The 20,803-nt window shown below is 43.1% G+C and overlaps 1 protein-coding gene across 1 annotated transcript in view; it reads right to left on the bottom strand.

Moving 5' to 3' along the window:
- The window catches only part of HSPA9 (heat shock protein family A (Hsp70) member 9), a 35,596-nt gene extending 15,196 nt beyond the window's left edge, over positions 1-20,400 (bottom strand). Inside the window, exons 1-11 of the mRNA XM_065409679.1 lie at positions 20,230-20,400; positions 17,729-17,787; positions 13,657-13,744; positions 13,361-13,542; positions 10,938-11,062; positions 9,022-9,095; positions 8,830-8,936; positions 7,371-7,533; positions 6,488-6,580; positions 3,725-3,934; positions 510-737 (exon numbers count right to left, since the gene is read on the bottom strand). Of these exons, the coding sequence (XP_065265751.1) occupies positions 510-737; positions 3,725-3,934; positions 6,488-6,580; positions 7,371-7,533; positions 8,830-8,936; positions 9,022-9,095; positions 10,938-11,062; positions 13,361-13,542; positions 13,657-13,744; positions 17,729-17,787; positions 20,230-20,310 (1,410 nt within the window). The 5' untranslated portion in view covers positions 20,311-20,400. The remainder of the gene's footprint in view (positions 1-509; positions 738-3,724; positions 3,935-6,487; positions 6,581-7,370; positions 7,534-8,829; positions 8,937-9,021; positions 9,096-10,937; positions 11,063-13,360; positions 13,543-13,656; positions 13,745-17,728; positions 17,788-20,229) is intronic.
- Between the last annotated feature and the right edge of the window lie 403 nt (positions 20,401-20,803).

Raw genomic sequence — 20,803 nt, 5'->3', positions numbered from 1 at the left:
GGGCAGAGGGCTGCCTTAACAGGGTTCCCAGCCCTTGCTGCAGTGAGAACTCATCTTAGTCCTGAGCCCAAAAATGCTACCACATGACCACTATTAAGCCAGCTGGATCTTCACTGTGTGTTCAATTCCAAATGCCCTATACCTATTCCCCATGTTGGGTGTCCCACCTTCTCCCTCCCTAACCCTAGGATCATGCCCACGCTGCTATCTCTGCACACAGTGCTCCTCCAGTCATGCTGCCACAAGCAGCAGAGTGAACTGTCTAGCTGTTCAGTTTCAGTCTGCTGGGCCATGAGGAAAGCACTGAGTGGCATGACTTCGACCCTCCTGGGCAACATGGATAGGGGGGAAAAAAGCACACTTATCATAGTGTCCCCATGGGACTTAAATACAGGGACAGGGCAGAAATAGAACATGGGGTACCCAACGCCTGCAATTGTGCTGTCCCTAAGACAACAGCCCAGGAATGCCATCAGAAGCAGACTGTTACCAAGATGTTTAACCCTCACCTGGCTCTTCTTGGTTGGAATCGTCGTGTTCCTGTTGATGAGCTTAGTGAAGACACCTCCCAGCGTCTCAATTCCCAGGGACAAAGGAGTCACGTCCAGCAGCAGCACATCGGTGACATCACCAGCTAACACACCACCTTGAATAGCGGCACCAATAGCAACAGCTTCATCTGGATTAACTGCTTTGCTAGGAGAACGGCCAAACAGATCCTGCACAGTCTGCTGCACCTGAATGAGTACAGAACACAGCCCATGTGTAGGGAACTCCTGCTATCACAGCCTTGCTGCCACAGTCCATCCCATGGTATAGTGAAAATATATATGAGAAAGGAACCCTTCATTATCTGTCCTCCAACCAGCTGTCACTTTTGCTGTTCCCTTCCCCCCACCCCTACTACTTCTGCCATCCAGTGGCAGATAAGACTAAGCTTCTGGCCCATGACTGGCTCCTACTCCCCCCCATCCCTCAATTTGCTCCTCATAGCACCCAGTTGAGTGGATTCAGGTGTACCCATATTTGCCCTACACCAACATCATCTAGGAGGCCAAAAGACAGCCAGTCCCCTCCTCTGGAGTACTGTTTCCAACCCAGTGAGCCAGCAGTGAGTCACCCAAGGAAGGGGATGAAGAACTATAGCCCCCCAGAGTTCAACACTCCCACCTACACTGACCCCTAGCTCACCACACTCAGCAATAACGCAGCAACATTCTGCTCAAGCAGAACGGGGATCACTTATCCCAGCTGGGCACAAGTCAGCACATTCCAGGCTTATTCTCCCCAGAGCTGGGCCCAACTCTAGGGACTGAAATGCAATAGTAAGCACAGAACCGTGGGACAGGTTAGAAAATCCACAGAAAGGAGGGGGCACACCTCATCTCATTTAGTGTATCAAAGAATAAATGAAGCCATATGAAAAGCAACAATGTCTCCAGACCCTTATTTAATGTGGTGTTTCAGTAGGTACTTTGCACTCCACCTTTTCAGAACAATATGCTGATGAAGATCCATGGCTGAAGTATCAGGACAGGAACTCAGCTGGGTGTTTGAAATACTCTACACGGCTTTTAATTCCACTCCAAGGGGCCCACTTCCACCACTGAGATTTTAGCTGATGCTCACAGCTCCTCTGCATCCCAAGCTGCGTTAGTGGAGCAGCCATTTTCTGCACAGGTGAGCACTGTGCTCCTGGGGAGCTGTGAGCACTGCTCCAGTTCGTCTGCCTGTGAACACTCCCTTGTACAGTGAAACATACAGGAAGACCACATAATTAACTGGAAATCTTCCCCCTAGGGGGCATGTTTTACAGTGCAAGAGGAAGCATTACTTCTGATCACAGACCTGACATTTCCTGGAGCATTGTCTGTGTGAAAGCAGTTCCAAGTAATGTCAAATTTCACCCCAGCAGTGGTGTGAAGGGGAGCTGGGCAAGATGCAGTACAAGAGGGAGAAAGCTACATTACTGTGTGCAATACACAGGTGCAGATTTCGGTATGCCTGTGCTCAACTCAGCCTGCAGTTAAAGCTCTGAGTGAGTAGTCAGGGAAGCGTTATGTAACCTTGCAAGGCCACATGGTGCTAGAAAGGTATAAATAGGATACTGATATTTAAGTAGTGTCTTCCACCCCCAAAGGATTCTCAGTACTTCAGGAAGGGCTTCCCCCACCATGGAAATGAAGCCACAGTGTGTAACACTACATAAGAGACTCAGACAGAAGGCAAGAAAAATATTGTACCCAGTTTAAACTGCAGGGACCTTAGCAAGGGGGGAATGTAATCACTGGATTTTGGCCAGGACAGCAGCTTTTAGTGACTTCTGTCCTGCAAACCTCACAGTATGTCTACACAGCATTTGAGCACCTGCAGGAGCAGCCTCCCAGCCCTCGTCAACAGACTTGGGTTAGTGGGGCTCCTGCTAGTGCTCTGAAATCACTCCCAGGCAGACCCTCCTCAGCAGGGTATTCTGGATCCTGGATGGCTGTCAGTCACAGTAAGATAGTGATAACATCTGAAGAGTACCACAGCACCTACTGAGTAAAGCAGTCTTTACTGTTCTCCACAGACTGGGAGAGAATAACTGAGGGAAACAAACCCATGGCAGTGAGTCTTAGAGCAAAGGTGAACTGACTTGGGCTGGTGCTGCAGGGCTAAAAATAGCAGTGTAGACATTTGGCCTTGGGTTGGAGCCTGGTCTCGGAGATCTCCCCGCCATCCACTGGGTTTCAGGGCCTGGGCTCCAGACTGAGTCTCTACACTGCTATTTTTAGCCCTGCAGCACAAGCCCATGTCAGTTGGTCTGGGCTCTGATACTCACTGCCATGGGTCTTTTTTTCCCCTCCCCTGTGTAGACGCACCCTAAGAGACCTCCAAGTAGCAGCATAGTCCACGTTCTTGAGGACACCCTTGCACAAGCATGTTCCCCACTGACTTCAGGGAAGCTGAACAGTTCTTTTTGGAGCCTGGAATCTGAGAACACTAAGTCAACAGCAGGCGGGTCCTAATGTTCAAGACTTTGCATGTCTGCAAAGCAAGTCTAAGTCACCTGCTGGTGCTTATCACCATAGTATACAGGTATATCTAGGTAGCCAGTGCTAAGAGAATAAGGCCAGTGAAACCTGCTCATGCCAGGGAGCAAACACGTACCCAATTATGCATTAGCGGCAGGTAACAGAATGGCTTTGCTGATAGCCAGAACAGTGAACCTACAAGATCCCTAGATGGCAAAGCTAAGTTGACAAGAGGGGGTGAATTCCACATAGGTCACAAGTCTGGCAGCAGCATACTGACCAACAAGCTGCTCTCCCACGCTAGAGAGAAAAAGCCTTAAGTTCTTAAATCTCAACAGCACTGCTTACGTTCAGTCCACATCAGGCAGCAGGAGCCAGGAACAGAAATTTGTAACACCTGCCAACTCTCACTGGTCTTGGAAAGGGTAATCCCGTCAACAGTATCCTCCAGGCAGGCCCTTGGATCAAACACCAACCCAAGCAGGGAGTGGCAATTGTTCTACTCACATGAGCAGGCATGCCTGATCCTGTCCCCCCTCCCCACTCATCCTGCTGACTATATAGACAGCCTTTCACCTACAGCATCTCCAAAGTTTCTGGAATTAGGACTTCGGTCCCCCTTAAAATGCTTTTGTGAAACACAAATAAAAGTGACTCAATCCTTGGACAAAGGCGTTAAGTGGTATGTGTCACAGGGGAACATGCCATACCTTAGGCATTCTGCTCATGCCACCAACCAAGATGACTTCACCAATGTCACTTTTGCTGACTTCAGCATCCTGCATGGCTTTTTGGCAAGGTGCTACTGTCCTCCTGATCAGATCTGCTACAATACCCTCAAACTGGGAACGACTAATCTTCATGTTCAAGTGCTTTGGTCCAGAAGCATCCATAGTAAGGTAGGGCAAGTTAATGTCCGTCTGCAAAACAAGAATTCACTGGTTATCAGAAGCAGGAAATCAAGACAAGCAACTATGTGTGGCTTTCAGTGTTATGTATTGAATTGTAACAACTGATCACTTACAGATGAAACCAACAGGTTTCTGTAAGAATCCCTTTAAGAATCTTTTGAAAAAAAAGATCACATATATTTTAAGATTTCTGTATATCTTTACCCCATCCCCTATAGCCTCAGTTTAAGGAGGCTGGTCACATTTTATATTAAGGTTCCAGTTATAAATAGCTTATAAAGGATAAAATTATTATTATTATAAGCAGGTTACAGACATGATCTGCTTATGTTACATGTTTATAACCATGGCTATAAGCAATCCATTGACCCATTAGACTTTAAAAATCTAACAACTGATTAACCATTTATTAAAATATCAATCATTAACTCATTATAAACTACATCTAAACAGAAACTTAACATTAAGTGCAACCACAGATCCTCCATGGTTAAGACAAATCCCGTGTATTCTTCCCAGTTTCTTCAGTGGCGCAACTTTTCTGTACATTTACCCTATTTTAATTTTATAAAGCTGAGTCAGGCCCTGTTCACAGTAACTTTGCAGAGTTGTGAATTGTTTGCTGTAACCAACATGTGTAAACACACAGAAATGGCAGTCTAGAAACCACTAGCCCCTTATTACATGCAATGTTTTCCATCAAGAACTTCACATCAGAGGTTAAAAAACAAAATCCAAGTAGAAGAAAGTGACAAAACCCCAGAGACAGAGCACATGCGTATTTGCTGTTAAGAGAGTATAGAAAAATTCACCAAATACCTTTTTTTTTTTTTTTTTTAAAACCACACACAACACAGCCTACTTCACCGGGGTTAAACATATTCAGCAATAACAAACTGTTTTCTCAAAAAACGAACAAAGTCTCTATTTTATAACATTTATGCTTGAGAGCAAAGCCAATTGAATATTTTAAACAATGATTTCCATTTAAAATTAAGCACCAGGCATTACAATTTAGAATACTCATTTTCTCCAACTATTTATCCAGTGTCCCTGCTTATAAGTCCACTACACTAATTTGAAGGCACAGCAAAATAATGGCAAAAGTGCTGAGTCATAATGACACCACAAATCACTGCAAAACATTAATGCCTCAACACACACACACAATGGAGCAAGTTTGCAAAATCAGAACAGGTCCCTTGCTATAGACCAGGGCTGCGGCACCAAGCTGATTTTCAATGGCACTCACACTGCCCGGGTCCTGGCCACCGGTCCGGGGGGCTCTGCATTTTAATTTAATTTAAATGAAGCTTCTTAAACATTTTAAAAACCTTATTTATTTTACATACAACAATAGTTTAGTTATATATTGTAGACTTATAGAAAGAGACCTAAAAACGTTAAAATGTATAACTGGCACATGAAACCTTAAATTAGGGTGATTAAATGAAGACTCGGCACACCACTTCTGAAAGGTTGCCGACCCCTGTTATAGACTAAAGCTAAGCTCTCTCCTCTTAAATAGAAAAGTCACTAAAGTCATATCAAAGACTTTCCTGAAGGCTCTTGCTTATTTAACTCTTACTGGTGCAGTACAGAAGAATTTCCTGGCAGAATGGAGTGTATTTTCTAACAGCGTATGTTCTCTCTCCAGTGAGCTAGCAAACCAGAATCTGTTATGCCCTTGTCAGAACTATTTATCCATTGTGACTGGCCTAAAGACCACGCTTCCTGTGATCTCCCCACTTTGCCAAAGAAAACTCCCACCCAGAAATAACAGTTCTTAACACTATTCAAATCCTGGAAATTGGAAACAGAACAAAGACAAACTCAGACACTGTCTAGTTGACTTCAACAACATCTAAGTGAGACTGCTCCCTTCAATGAAAAATAGTTCGTTAGCAGTGGATAAAGAGGGGGGGTCTGGAAGCATCCGATATCTGAAGCAGAGGGTGGGAGATGTGATCCTTGGAATCTGCTCTCAGTGTCTAGTGACTAACCCCCTTGTGTGCAGCTTTTAGAAGAGTAGTTTTTTATTTTTTTAATACAGATTATTTTCTTGTCATTATGCAAATAAGTAGTTCAGTCAGTGGTTACATTTAAAACGATAAGATTCTGAATTGCTAGAAGTAAAGCCACAATGTACCAGAAGCAGGATTATCAGCAATTCAATTCCTTGATGCCCTCTAGAGTTCTGGAATAAGTAGCATGCAGACTTAAGAACCAGGTCAGATATTCCTACAGGAGAGAGAGGACATCTTTTGGGGTCAAAGCTAACAGGATTAATATTCCTATCCAGGAGGTAGAAACCGCCACTGTTGTTCTAAGCCTCAAGCAATTACCTTGCATCACCTAACAGATGTTCAATTTTCTCAGATTGTTAATACCAATACTAGCTTGTCAAAGCATTTCCCCACAGAATGATGTCCTTTGCACATACTCAAGTTTGTTTTATCAACCGAAATCGCTGTCTTCACATTTGGCTGTGTGCAAAGTAAAATGTGCAAAGTGACATATCAAAGTGGCCTACTAATGCACTTTATTATCCAGTCATCTCACCTGCACAGATGAAGAGAGCTCACACTTGGCTTTTTCCGATGCTTCTCTCACTCTCTGAAGAGCCATGTTGTCTTTAGTCAGGTCAATGCCCGTCTAACCAATAAGAAATGTGTGTTAACAAAAAACCTGCCAATCTCCAAAAAACCAGTAGCCTGCAGCTGTCATTTGCTGTAGGTCACCCCCGTCCCACAAAGACATCTGCAAAAATTATAAATTGAGTCCTAGTGCTTTGTCTGCTTATCCCCCACACTTGTAACCATAACAATAAATACAAGTATTTAGTATTTTACATACATTAGCCCTAACCACCACGTGAAGTAGTTTTGTAGTGATATATCCATTAACAATCAGAAGAATTGGGGCAGACGCTGTGCCTTGCTGAAGGTAACACTGGATCAAATGACTGAGTTATGATTAGATTGCACAATTTCCCAGCCGCCACCCTTGTGCGCCATCTACTAGGCAGTAGCATCATGCAGCACTAGTGGATTTATGTAGCCAATTCCCTTGTAATATGAAAGGGGGTGAATTATCTGTAGGACAACCCCATAGAGACAGTGTCAAAGGAACAGAAGAGCAGAAGTCTTGCTATTCTGTTTGACCTAGACTCCTGTGAGACGTCCGCTCTTTAATTTGTATTTGTTTTTAGCCAAATATGAGGCAGATTACTGAAGAGCAGCTCAAGTCATTTTAATACCCTACACTTTTAGCATTTAGGTTAATGGTCAACTAAAACTCAAAACATATCAATACAGAAGAGGATCCTCATCCTTCTAAGGTAATTTGAGATTCCCTAGCTTCGAGAACTGGTTTTCAAAGCATTCTTAGTAACACTATCAAAATTACACATGGCATGTTAACTGTGCAAACAGATCTCATTTACCTCTCTCTTGAATTCCTTGACAATATGCTGCAGCAAGGCCTGATCAAAATCTTCACCACCCAAGAAAGTGTCACCATTGGTAGATTTCACCTCAAAGACTCCCTTCTGAATTTCCAAAATAGAAATATCAAAAGTGCCACCACCCAAGTCATAGACTGCAATACTAAGACAGAAAACAGAGAATACACCCTTTAAAGACAGTCTTTTGGCTTGAACACTTTCAAACTCATGAGACAGGGGTGCAGATAGTCATGTGAACCTTTACATTGCATGCATAGGCTATTGTCTACAAAGGTGAAGGCTGATAGTGGGCCTGATCCTGCATTCCTTACACACCAAAAGTGCCCATTTGAAGACATCTGACTCCTATTTAAAGTGACAGTTTGTGGTGCACAAGGAATGCAGGACCACGCCCATTACGTAATTTCAGCACCTGGTTTACTGCACTATTCAATTCTTTCATCTCCTGGAGAACTGCTGAATACTAAGTTTTCCCCTGAAGAAGCCTTCTCTAAAAAGAGAGTTACCAAGCTGACATAATAGGCCCATTCCATGCACATCTGGAATTCCTGACTTCAAATGAAAGTTCTGGATGCATATGGACTGCACTATTGTGTCATTATGTAACTTTGGTCATTGCTATTACCTGCCTTACTAGGGAAGGCTTCTCCAGGAGAACATCATACTCACCAATGCTCGGTGCCAACCACTGACCAAAGTAGAAAGAGTGGAACTGGATATTGCAGTTAAACCAGCTATAACATTTTTATTAAAAGGAGAGTGCATTCGTGGTTTGCCCCCCATAAAGTCATAAGGCAAATTAAGGTATGGAGCTAAAGCCCAGGCATTTCAGAGTTATGAGACAGCTTCTGGGAAAGGCCAGGGGAAGCAGAGAGCGCTTACACAGCACTGTAAACTATGAACAATTCTCTTCAATAACATGAATTTACAGTTTGTAAAATCTATCACAGCAAAACTGTTATGGTAATACTGACATGCAGAGGATAATAAAAATAAATGTCTTAACAGGTACATTGGGAAACAAATGCTTTCCAGTAAGCCAGAACCTGGATAGAGATTTTTATGCCAATTTAATCTTAAATATAAGGAACCTGTCAACTCAATCATCTTGAAGAACCACACTAAGAAGTTATTACTAACCACAGTTGAGTGTTCTTAAATTAGTGGTGTGCAGTTGTGCTGCTGTGGAGCTACTGCTAACTAATTTAAGATGCAGTTTTGGAATGAAGATCTAAGATTCAGGGGTTTTTTTTTTCTGAAACTGGTAAGAATGGAATAAAGCTCTGAGAGCAACTGCATACAATAGATTACTGTGGAATTAGTTTAGCAATAGGGTATGAACTAGTATCTTAAGCAGCACAAAGTCTTAAATTATTTACAAAACAGAACCCTAAAGTGCTCTGGCTAAGAGGGATGGGGATTACTAGCAGATATTTACACTTTGTCTTCAGACTTGTCTAGACCGTAAGCCAGGGCAGCAGCAGTTGGTTCATTAATCACCCTCAGAACATTGAGTCCAGAAATCTGCCCAGCATCTTTAGTAGCCTGAAAAAGAGAAGAAAGTTGACCAGTGAGAGAAGTTAAAATCTCTGCTTACAGACACAGGAAATCCAGGAGCTTGTGACCCTACCTGCCTCTGAGAATCATTGAAGTAAGCAGGGACAGTGATGACAGCATTCTTTGCTGAGTGTCCCAGGTAGTTTTCTGGAAAAGAAAAACCAGCAAGTTATTGTAGTTAATAAAAACTTCCGACCCACTCTAAAATGTTGGTACTTTGTTTCTACTCCCTCAGCTATAAACAGAATAAGGGTCCTCAATCTGGGCTTTGTGACTTCCCTCCCTTTATGGAGAGATGGGAGAGGGTCCCAAAGCTTTTTTCATTTTTAACATGGGGGCCGCAGTATGGAAGAGCTTGTGACCCCTTAGAATCGCAGTCACCTCAAGACATTTCTATGCTTTCCACTAGTGATCAGACAACACTGGTTAGTGTGAATTCACCTATAACATTTGCAGAATTCTGTGCTTTTATAGGCGGTAGAAAACAATCCTGAGGCTATGTCTTTACTTTGGAATGTCTTATATTTGGTCAACAGACTATCCACCCGTTTACTATTGTTTGTATGATTTGTTTGTCCAGTATAAATATTTTCCACAGCAGGTTGATATACCGCAGATTAATGGGGACAAATAAAAATGTAATTTATGGTTAATCAGAAAAGCTCCTAGTTTTCTGGCACATCCCTATTCAGTATCATAACTTCCTGTTCTTTCAATCAATATTGAAAGTAGAAAGTCATCATTAAATGCAAACAAACTTGTGCAAGTATTTGGATGCATGCTACCCATCCCAGAGACTTCACAGTGCTTTATTTTGTTTGATTTAATATATCCTTACAGTATTTTATCCAATCTAATTTACAGCCTTTGTGGTGACTGGGCTATCTGGGCTATGGGTTGGCCTGCTGCACAACACTAAAGACCGCCATTTCCAAAATCTGGAGGCAATCTCTAACCTCCCGCACACTGCAACTCAGTCATCTAGGCCTCTCCTTCCATCCCTGCTAGCCATGTATAGTCAACACCCACTTGCAGTCTTACTTGTTGATCACTTGATATTGGGGTGCACAAGTGCTCTCCAACCCAGACAGCAGGTGAGGAGTAGTGAGGGTTCCAAAACTAAATTTCAAACTACCCCACCCCACTGTAGTTGGGGGATTTCCTTGAGATCACAGTAGGGATGGAAGGGGAAAGAATCGTCAGCTCTGTGGGCCATCACCCTGGCAGAGCTCCACAGCCACCACTAGCTAGGGAGAAGTACTTCACAACATGAGGTCCCTTTAACATTTTTTCTCTTGCTGATGGATATCAACTAGCCATGTAAGAACCAACCCACTCCCATCAATCTGCTTACCACATAATGCAACTGGGCAGAGCTTAACTCCACATGTAGAAAAGCAGCAGAATTAAGAAGCTGACATGTTACAGCTAGCTAGGCAGAGGACCTAACCCTGTCTGAACAGGAAGTCAAATAGCTGCTGTATAAACCAAAGGCTAGCAGGTATTTGTGGCAGCAATCACTATGCCAAAGGAGGCAAGTATTAGGAGTCTGTAAATGGCAAGTTTCACAATATGCATGGTTATCTGGAAGAGATGAAGACAAGTGTGCACTCCTTCACAGCCAGCAGACAGGACTGACATTTTGTTTTAAACACTCATGAATTTCAAGACTCTGCAAATTGAGACTTCGAATAAGAGCAACCAGGATAATGCTTTGCCTGAAGCTCTAACTCGGTCAAATATCCTAAATTGGTCAGTACAAAATTAAGGGTCCTTCACTCTCCCGGAGGGTAAAAGATAGCTTACTACCTTATCCCTACACAATCTGATGTAATTCAGGCCATGGTTTAGAAGGGTTCTAGAAGAAGGAAGGAAGTTTTTATTATGGCTGTAGTAGGCCCAATATATTTATCAGACACCTAGTACCAATACCAAGGTTAAACTTGTGCTCAAACAAGTCAAACAAGGTAAACACCTTGCTGTACCAACCTGCAGTCTCCTTCATCTTCATTAATACAAAGGCACCAATTTGGCTTGGAGAATACAGCTTCCCATGCGCCTCCACCCAGGCATCACCGTTAGAGGCACGGACAATTTTAAAAGGAACATTTTTACTGAAACACAAGAATTTCACATTGAGTAAAGTTTGTCTAGAGAACACTGAATGCATCACACAAGACTTTAAATCATGATTTGAGGACTTCAGTAATTCAGCCAGAGGTTATGGGGTCTATTACAGGAGTGGGTGGCTGAGGTTCTGTAGCCTACAACATGCAGGAGGTCTGACTAGATGATCATGATGGCCCCTTCTGGCCTTTTAGTCTATGAGCCTAAACCCTACTGTGAATACATAGCTAGTATTGCTGGTTAACCTGAAATTGGCAAAACTTAGTGATACCTTGGTTTTAAAGGGAGAGATCCTATAGTAAACCTTCCCCTAACAGCCTCAGATGTAAGGGAGGCACCTGAAAATACCATTTGCAAAGATCCCAGATGGAAACCACTGCATTTCTTGGAAAAGGTCAATACCAATCAGTCTGATTCAGCTTTGATGTATCCTGGCATCAGTTACAGCCAAGGACCCTGAGTAAGCTCAGTGTTGTCCAGTCTGCTCCCTCCCAAAGGGACCTATACAGGTGGTCAGACTCCTGACACCACTCTTCACTCAACTCTGAAATATGGACTCTGGAGCCCTCATTTGCTGCATTGCAGTTGGTGGTTGCTCCCCTTTCACTCCACCCTTCTACCATTGCAACCGTTCAGCTACCCAGCCCAATCTTACTGCCCATTAAGTTCCTTGCTGCTGTCCTCCCCACTTTTCCTTTACAGCCACCCTTCCCCCATTACTCTCCTCTCCAATGAGGACCTACCAGAACACCCAGTTTTTAATCATGTACACAAGAGCTAAAATGTGCTGTTGCTACAGAAGTCACAATTAGAACCCAATGTGTGCGCACATTACTCTAACCCAGCAACAGTCTTATTGTAACGTGTCCTTTCACATCCCACAGCTCCTTTGTTTTTTCTTATATCCATTTGTTATGTCAACTCTTTATTTACAGTAGACTTGTAAGCTCTCTGGGGGTAAATACAGTGTTTTCTGAGTGCTGTAAAATAACCATCAGAGCCTCTTGCTTGCTTAAGTCCAAAATAACGTAAGGCCTATACCATTAAAAAGCCAGAAGAATGTTTAAAACCTTTCACACTAATCTGTGTTGGACAGAGTAATTTTGCATAAAATACCTGCATAAGATTCAGTTTTCTAGACTCAGGTACACAAAACTTTCTGCAATATTTTGCAGAAAGTGCTGGAATTAAGGATATACATTAAGTTGTAAATACACAAGAATTTCTGGGCACACAATAAAACCAGTGCGCACTTAAACTGAACAGTTTTATTTAAGAATCCCAGTGTAAACTGTGCCATAACTGCTTTTATGCAAACTTTAATTCATGTTAAACAAGATCAAACCAGTGGTCCATCTAGTCCAGAAGCCATCCTCTGACAGTGGCCAGTACCAGCTGATTCAGAGGTAGATGCAAGAAACCCAGTTGTGGACAATTAAGTCACATATGGAAAAGATTTTCCTAAGCCCCCCGTCAGCTAGTGGTTGGCTTATATTTCTCATCCACTTAAATATCTAACCATATTTTAAATCCCTAAACTCCTGGCCTCTGATATCCTGTGACAAATTCCACAGGATACTTTATGCACTAGATAGATAGTATTTCCTTTAGTAAATTGTAAGCATGCTGCTTTCCTTTTCATTAAATGTTTTTGTATTATGAGAGTTTCCTAAAGTGAGGAAAATAGCTTTGGAGTAGGACAAGCCACTAGAACTGAATTGCAATCCCAGGGAGAAGTGGCCATTAAATTACTGTTCCTCTCCCTCCCATGAAAAATAATGGCTATTCAGTATCCCAATCACAAGGCATCTGCTCACAACTTTTATATGATAGACATTATGTAGAAAGTATAACCTTCCTTGTAATTCAGTGAACATTATGTGTGCAGTGTTCTATAGCACGAGGACTCAATCAGAAGTGAGATGCAGGAAACCCTCAGGGCAGGGGCGCTCAGGGTTCTGAACAGTACAAAGTACAGTCAGCACTTTGCCATTTGATCCATTCCTCTTGCCAATGCAGATGGCACCAGCTATATTGCATTTGTCAAGAACCAATTACACTTATGAGTCCGCCCCTGAAAGCTTAAAAAGCATCATTAATAAATGCAGTGAAACACAGGCTAAACTTTTGAGGAATATGAGCAATCAACATGTGGGACACTACGCACTGAGTACCACGTCTCACCATGTGCAAACAGCACTTTGTTTTAGGCCATGCATGGGCGCACTGCACTCTGCAAATTCTCTTTCCAGAACAGGGGAATAACTTTAATTAGTTCTACTTACATATCTTTCTGTACTTCAGAATCATCATAGCGCCGTCCAATGAGACGTTTGGTAGCATAGAATGTATTCTGTGGGTTAGTTACAGCCTGTCGTTTAGCTGGCATCCCAACCAATCGTTCACCATCAGCTGTAAATGCTACAACAGATGGGGTAGTTCTGGCACCTTCGGCGTTTTCCAGCACCTACATAAAAATGTTAAGAGGCTATAACCCAGGAAAACTACCTGCGAAAGTGGCAGCACTGATTCCCTCCCTTAGATACAGATTGTTATACACTAGTAGTTATCAGTTACTCACCTTTGCTTGTTTTCCTTCCATAACTGCCACACAGGAGTTAGTTGTGCCCAAATCAATACCAATAACAGCACCTTTGACTGCTTCTGAGCTGCAAAATATATTTAAAGCGAATGTTACGGTTACTGCAACCGGTGAAACAACTAGAAAGCTCTCTCTCCTCCCCTCCCCACATCATCTTGCCAGGAATTACCTTTCAACCAGATTCTACCTGCAGCTGGGGAAGCAAATCCATTTTCCACTCTAGAGTAAGAGGAAATTGGAGAACAACCCAACTTATGTTGGAAATCAACTTGGTATCATCAAATTGTGGTTCTGTATTAGATTTGGTCATTCCAGGCATTTGTTGTGTCTAAATTCTTACTTGTTTTCTACGATCCACTGTGAAATCCCCTGGACTTTTTATTGGCTAGCATCACACTTTAAATACTTAAGAGTCTGTACGCTATTTGTGAATGTGGTCCTTCAAAGACTGATGTCAAGTCAGTTCTAACATCCCTAAACATCAAGTCTTTCATATGAAAGGCCTTATTCCCTCTCAAGTAGAATTAAGCTAAAATAAGTAGTGCTGTCAAGCGATTAAAAAATTAATCGCAATTAATCGCACTGTTAAACAATAATAGAATACCATTTAAATAAATATTTTTGGATTTTTTTACATTTTCAAATATATTGATTGTACAGTGCTCACTTTATATTTTTTATTACAAGTATTTGCATGTAAACAAAAGAAATAGTATTTTTTCAATTCACCTAATACAAGTACTGTAATGCAATCTCTATCATGAAATTTGAATTTACAAATTTAGAACATACAAAAAAACCTGCATTCAAAAATAAAACAATGTAAAATTTTAGAGCCTGCAAGTCCATTCAGTCCTACTTCTTGTTCAGCCAATTGCTCAAACAAGTATGTTTACATTTGTAGGAGATAAGGCTGACCACTTGTTTACAATGTCATCTGAAAGCGAGAACAGGAGTTCTCATGGCACTGTTGTAGCCCGTGTCCCAAGATATTTACGTGCCAGCTGCGCTAAAGATTCTTATGTCATCCCTTCATGCTTCAACCACCATTCCAGAAGACATGCGTCCATGCTGATGACGGGTTCTGCTTAATAACAATTCAAAGCAGTGCAGACCGACGCAAGTTCATTTTCATTATCTGAGTCAGGTGCCACCAGCAGAAGGTGGATTTTCTTTTTTGGTGGTTCAGGTTCTCTGGTTTCCGCATCGGAGCATTGATCTTTTAAGACTTCTGAAAGCTAGCTCCACACCTCATCCCTCTCAGATTTTGGAAGGCACTTCAGATTCTTAAACCTTGGGCTGGTCTACACTGGGGGGCGGGGGCGGCGAGGGGGGGGAGAAAGAGGGATCGATCTAAGATACGCAACTTAGTTCGACTTACCTGGCCGTCCTCACGGCGGCAAGTCAACCGCTGCGGCTCTCCCGTTGACTCCGCTTACTCCTCCTGCCGAGGTGGAGTACGGGCATCGATTCGGGGATCGATTTATTGCATCTAGACGAGACGCGATAAATCGATCCCCGATAGATCAATTACTACCCGCTGATCCGGCGGGTAGTGTAGAAGTGGCTCTTGAGTCGAGTGCTGTAGCTATCTTTAGAAATCTCACATTGGTGCCTTCTTTGCGTTTTGCCAAATCTGAGTGAAAGTGTTCATAAAATGAACGTGTTGGGTCATCATCCGAGACTGCTATAACAGGAAATATATGGCAGAATGCGGGTAAAACAGAGCAGGGGACAAACAATTCTGCCCCAAGGAGTTCAGTCACAAATTTAATTAACACATTATTTTTTTAACGAGCGTCATCAGCATGGAAGCATGTCCTCTGGAATGGGGGCCGAAGCATGAAAGGGCATACAAATGTTTAGCATATCTGGCACGTAAATACCTTGCAATACCGGCTACAAAAGTGCCATGCAAATGCCTGTTCTCACTTTCAGGTAACATTGTAAATAAGAAGAGGGCAGCATTATCTCCTGCAAGTGTAAACAAACTTGTTTGTCTTAGCGATTGGCTGAACAAGAAGTAGGACTGAGTGGACTTGTAGGTGCTGAAGTTTTACTTTTTTTGGGGGGGGAGGGGGGAGTGCAGTCACCTAACAAAAAAAGAAATCTACATTTGTAAGTTGCACTTTCAGGACAAAGATTGCACTAAAGTACTGGTATGAGGTGAATTGAAAAATACTATTTTTTCATCATTTTTACAGTGCAAATATTTGTAAGCAAAAATAATATACACTTTGATTTCAATTATAACACAGAATACAATATATATGAAAATGTAGAAAAACATCCAAAATGTTTAATAAATTTCAATTGGTATTCTATTATTTAACAGTGCAATTAAAATGGCAATTAATTGCGATTCATTTTTTAAAATTGCGATTAACTCAAAAAGTTAATTGAGTGAGTTAACTGTGATTAATTATTTTTAGGGCTGTTGATTAAACTGATCAGAATTACTAGCTGTAGCTTTTTATTTCACCTTTACAATAATTCCCCGTATACATAGTTTTGATTACAAATTCCCACGTAAAAGGCTATTTCCTGCAATCTAACCTGGAAAATCCATAACAGATTTATTCATTCATATAGCAAGCATAAAAACTGTAGTACAATTATAAAGAATTAATACAGAAATACAGGTTTTTTGTAGTCAGAGCCCCGCATTTGTATCTAATAATTCAGATGTTAGTAGTCACACCGGCTTGAAAGCAGCTGCCTGGAGGAAAAAGACTATGAAAAGTGCTCAGATCAGTTTATTAGGCAATTCTCAGTATGGAAAAGTGCACATCTATAGATAAAAGGGATGAACTAAGGCCCTGTTGAGGTCCTCTGAGCCTGGGGTATTTAGAGCTACAGCTAGCTTTCTTTTTGAAACAAGACATGCTGACATTTTTAAGCCTTGACTGTGGGGGTAACATGATGGGTGGTATTTCTAAATGAAATGATTTACAGGGATGCGCTGCTTTTGGGGGAGGTTGAATATCCTCTTTCCTTAGTTTACTTGAGAAGTCTTGCCTTCAGTGGCAATTATACCAATTTATTAGACATGCAATGAGCAGAGATAGGGAAGTAGCCCCAGGTATGAGCTTTTCCTCCAAGGTCTCACCCCATTCTCCCCACCACTCAACCCTCCCACCCCTCTCCCTGAGCTACCTTACTTCCATGACTTAGTTTATTTGTCTCCAGTGCTAAAGGACTTACATCAATTATATTGTTTTCATCAAGTTATACAACAGACCAGAATCCCTGAGGTTTATTTTTACCTTGGATTAACAAATTAAGAAAAACTGCAGAATATATTGTGAGGGAGCACAAACCACTTCAAAGAAAAAAAATGAATGTAAACTGATCCGCAGAGCTGTGGAACCTTCTCCAACACAATAACAGAAGATAATGTTGATGATGCATCAGGATTAGTAGATAGTAATTTATCACACCCATTTAATGTTCTGATTTCATAAGAAAGGGGGATTCCTAAACAAAATAACCTTTTTCAGGGATACAGAGTTTTAAGTGTTTCCTGAAAAAGTGAGGGAAACAAATTAGGCGACAGAGTCAGTCTTGAGAAATCGCCAAGTTTTGCAAATTCTAATACACACACAATTTTCCTCCATTACTTTATATTGGACGGCAGAAGATTGGTATACTGATTATGCTCACAAAAATGTTTTTGCTTCAAAAGAAGTTTCATTGGCGTCTATGGAACAAACTGATGGATTAAATGAAGTTAAAAAGGTTTTATTAAGTTTCTTCTTTGTGTTGAAATAAATAGGTTTGTTTGGAATTTTATTAGGTCTAAGAACTTTACGTATAGCAGGAATTTTTTTGCATACTTAGTATCTGATTATTTATGAAATGCTGTGCCAGTAGAGGCCGTTTTGTTTCTCCTTAATTAACCATACACACATCTGACCAAGGATTTCAAATTATGAAGTTGGAGTCAATTTAGGTATCAAGACTATTACACAGTTTTTTGTTTTTCTTGCAGTTCAATCTTTTCCTCAAAAAAAAAAAGGGGGGGGGAGGGAGAGAAAAGAGAGATACTTACGCATACTTCCTACTTGATACTGTTCTGATAACATCTTGACTGAGAGTATTCCAGACTGCCTATAAAATAAAAAATCAGGATATTACAGCAATGAGAGGTTTCTTGCATCTTATTTCAGGTAAGATTACCTCACATCCAGTATTTTAAAAGGATCTGTAGCTATGCTACCTTAAAATAATAAAAAGTGATACACCTCCACTACCACATTAGCTTTGTGTTTAATCTTCAAAATTCCTTTTACTTAACTGAAGACTAACCAAGGACTCAAGAAAATATTTCAATATATTATACAGCCACAGAACATTTACCTTAAGTTTTATTATTTATTGTTTATATGAAATGTGAACATTTTAAGACCCATATTATCCAAGCTGAGCAAGTTGCTAGTATAGAAGATTCTTGCTATGAACATGCACAAGTTAAAGTTGTTGCAACTGCTGCAACGCGTAAAGCTGAACCTTTAGCATGACACAGGCAGCAGCAGATAAACATTAAACAAATTTCTTGAAATTTCCTCAAGGGGTAGACTAGATGACAGTGCTTCAGAGTTTCATTCTTTCAACTAGGTTTAAGAGATGCTGGATGAAACATCAGTGTTTTTGAGTTTGTAATCTCATATAACCTCATATGGGGGGAGGGATAGCTCAGTGGTTTGAGCACTGGCCTGCTAAACCCAGGGTTGTGAGTTCAATCCTTGAGGGGGCCACTTAGGGAACCAGGGGAAAATCAGTACTTGGTCCTGCTAGTGAAGGCAGGGGGCTGGACTTGATGACCTTTCAAGGTCCCTTCCAGTTCTAGGAGATAGGATATCTCCATTAATTAATTTATTTATTTATAACATCTTAGTACAAATAAAATCCCAATAACATCTTAGTACAAATAAAATCCCACCATGAGAAGAAAATACTGCTTTGTTAATACGTCAGAGACTACAAACCCCTCCTGCTTAGCATACACTTTGACCTGGGGATGAGTGAGAAGAGGAGAGGCAGGAGACAGAAAGGAGAGAGTAATGGCTGAAGCCTGGTCTACACTTAAAAATTAGATCAAGCTAGCTACATTATGTAACTAATGTCACACCCTGCGCACTGCAGTTAGGGTGACCTAATGCCCGGTGTAGACATGGCTAGGTCAATGGAAGGATTTTTCTGTTGACCTAGCGATCACCTCTTGGAAAGGGGGATTAACTACATTGATGAAAGTGGTTTTTCTGTCAGTGAGGGAAGCATCTACACTATGGTGCTGCAGCACCATAGCTATGCCACTGTAAAGCATCCTGAGACCGTGACAGAGTATCTCTCTGTACACAGACCAGGGAGTTCAGAAACTAGGTTACTGTTCAGCATTGAACGGGTCTTGCAATACGATCCCCATTATCCTTGAACTACTTAACCATTTGCACTTCAGTTCCCTCATCTGTAAAATGGGCATAATATTTATTTACCACAGGGAAGTAGAAATGCTTAGCCAATTTAAGATTCTCATTACAGGGCCAGATACAACTCCCATTAAAACAAAGGGGAGTCTTTCCGTTTCAAATCCCCCAAGTTACCTTTAAAATCTCTTTCTTGTCTGTCAGCAATACCAACTAACAAATGCTCCTTAACTAAAGATTCTCTACTAATTTTTGCAGTTTTGAGGGAGCAAACAAAGAAGATACAAAGCTGTTTACTTTTAAAAATAGCTCCTAGAACATGTACTTAGTTAGATTAGCTGAAAGCCACACAGTAGTATAGCTGAACTCTGGCACTAAACTCTGTCAACACATGCTGACAATGAAGGTCAAAGGAAGAGCCCCCGCCCCTAAGTACCAATGACTCTGTGTTGAGCCACCTTTATTAGATATTCCCATTCACCAGTCTGGGTGTTAAAATCAGAACTCTCCTGCTCTTACAGTTAAATCCATTTTAAACGCCCAGATTCCAAAAGCGCCCTCCCCATTTCCAGCTGCCCCAGTTCTCTGGCGCTCCCTCATCATTAACCTCTCAGCACCTAACGGACCCCTGAACTCATCCGCCAGCAGTACAAGCCCGCCGGGATGGACGAGGAACGAGACCGAGGTTACAAGACTTGCGCCAAGTGGCTCCAAGTGGCCTCGGGGCAGCCACCGATCCAAGCTGGAGAGTTACACAACCCCGCACGATGCTGGCCCTGGACTCGCCCCGGAGCTCAGCACAGGGCTGTCAGCACCAGGGCCCCTGCCAGCACCAGGGCCTCCGCCAGCACCAGGGCCCCGGCCTAGGCACCCCCTCCCTCCGTCGCGGGGCCCCACCGCGCAACTCGCCGGCAAGGCCCGGCCGTGACCCCCGGGGGGCGCCTTATACGGGAGCCCCCCGCCAGCACCAGGGCAGGCCGGCTCCTGCACCTCTCCCCCACCCTCGGCCTCCCTGCACCCCGCACCACGAGGGTGCCGCCCCCCACGCCTGCCCCATCGCTCCCCACCTCCCCCAAGTAACGCGCGGGGCCCGCCGCACCAGCCCCCCACGGGCCCGGCTCCGCACCTGAGCGAGGCCGGGGCTGGGAGCGGTGCCCCGGCGGGGCAGCAGGTGGAGGCGGGCGGCGGTGCGGCTGGCGCTCAGCATGGTCCGGGTGTGGCGGGCTGGAGACTCTCACGCGGAGAGGAGAATGCAGACTGCGCAGCAGCTCTTCTGGAAACCTCCACCCACGTGGGCCGGGTCAGCGCACCCCGACGGGGCTGGCTGCTGCAAAAGCCTGACCCCGCACCAACGCCTCAGCGCCCCGCGCCGCAGCGGAGACTATGCGGCGGCTCCGCGCGGCACCTCCTCGCGCGCGCTACCCGATCCCGCGCTGCGGCCGACAAGCCTCCTGTGAAGCGCTGGCACCCCGGGGGAGTTCCACACAGGCACTGTGAAGGGCAGCTGGGGTCCTGACGGGCACTGCGTACTCAAGGTCGGACGGGATGAAGCACTGGGAAATTGCAGCGGCCTTACGTCAGGGCGACTGCACACTACGCTTGCGCCGGTTAGAGGCAAGAGCGCATGCGTTGTCTGCTTAGGGAAATCTGCATGGCTCATGCGCAGATGAGCCGAAGGGAGGTGGCTGTTTCCGACGCCT

Source organism: Emys orbicularis, chromosome 8 (genome assembly GCF_028017835.1).
Source record: "Emys orbicularis isolate rEmyOrb1 chromosome 8, rEmyOrb1.hap1, whole genome shotgun sequence".
NCBI lineage: Eukaryota > Metazoa > Chordata > Testudines > Emydidae > Emys > Emys orbicularis.
This window is presented reverse-complemented; position numbering and strand designations above follow the sequence as displayed.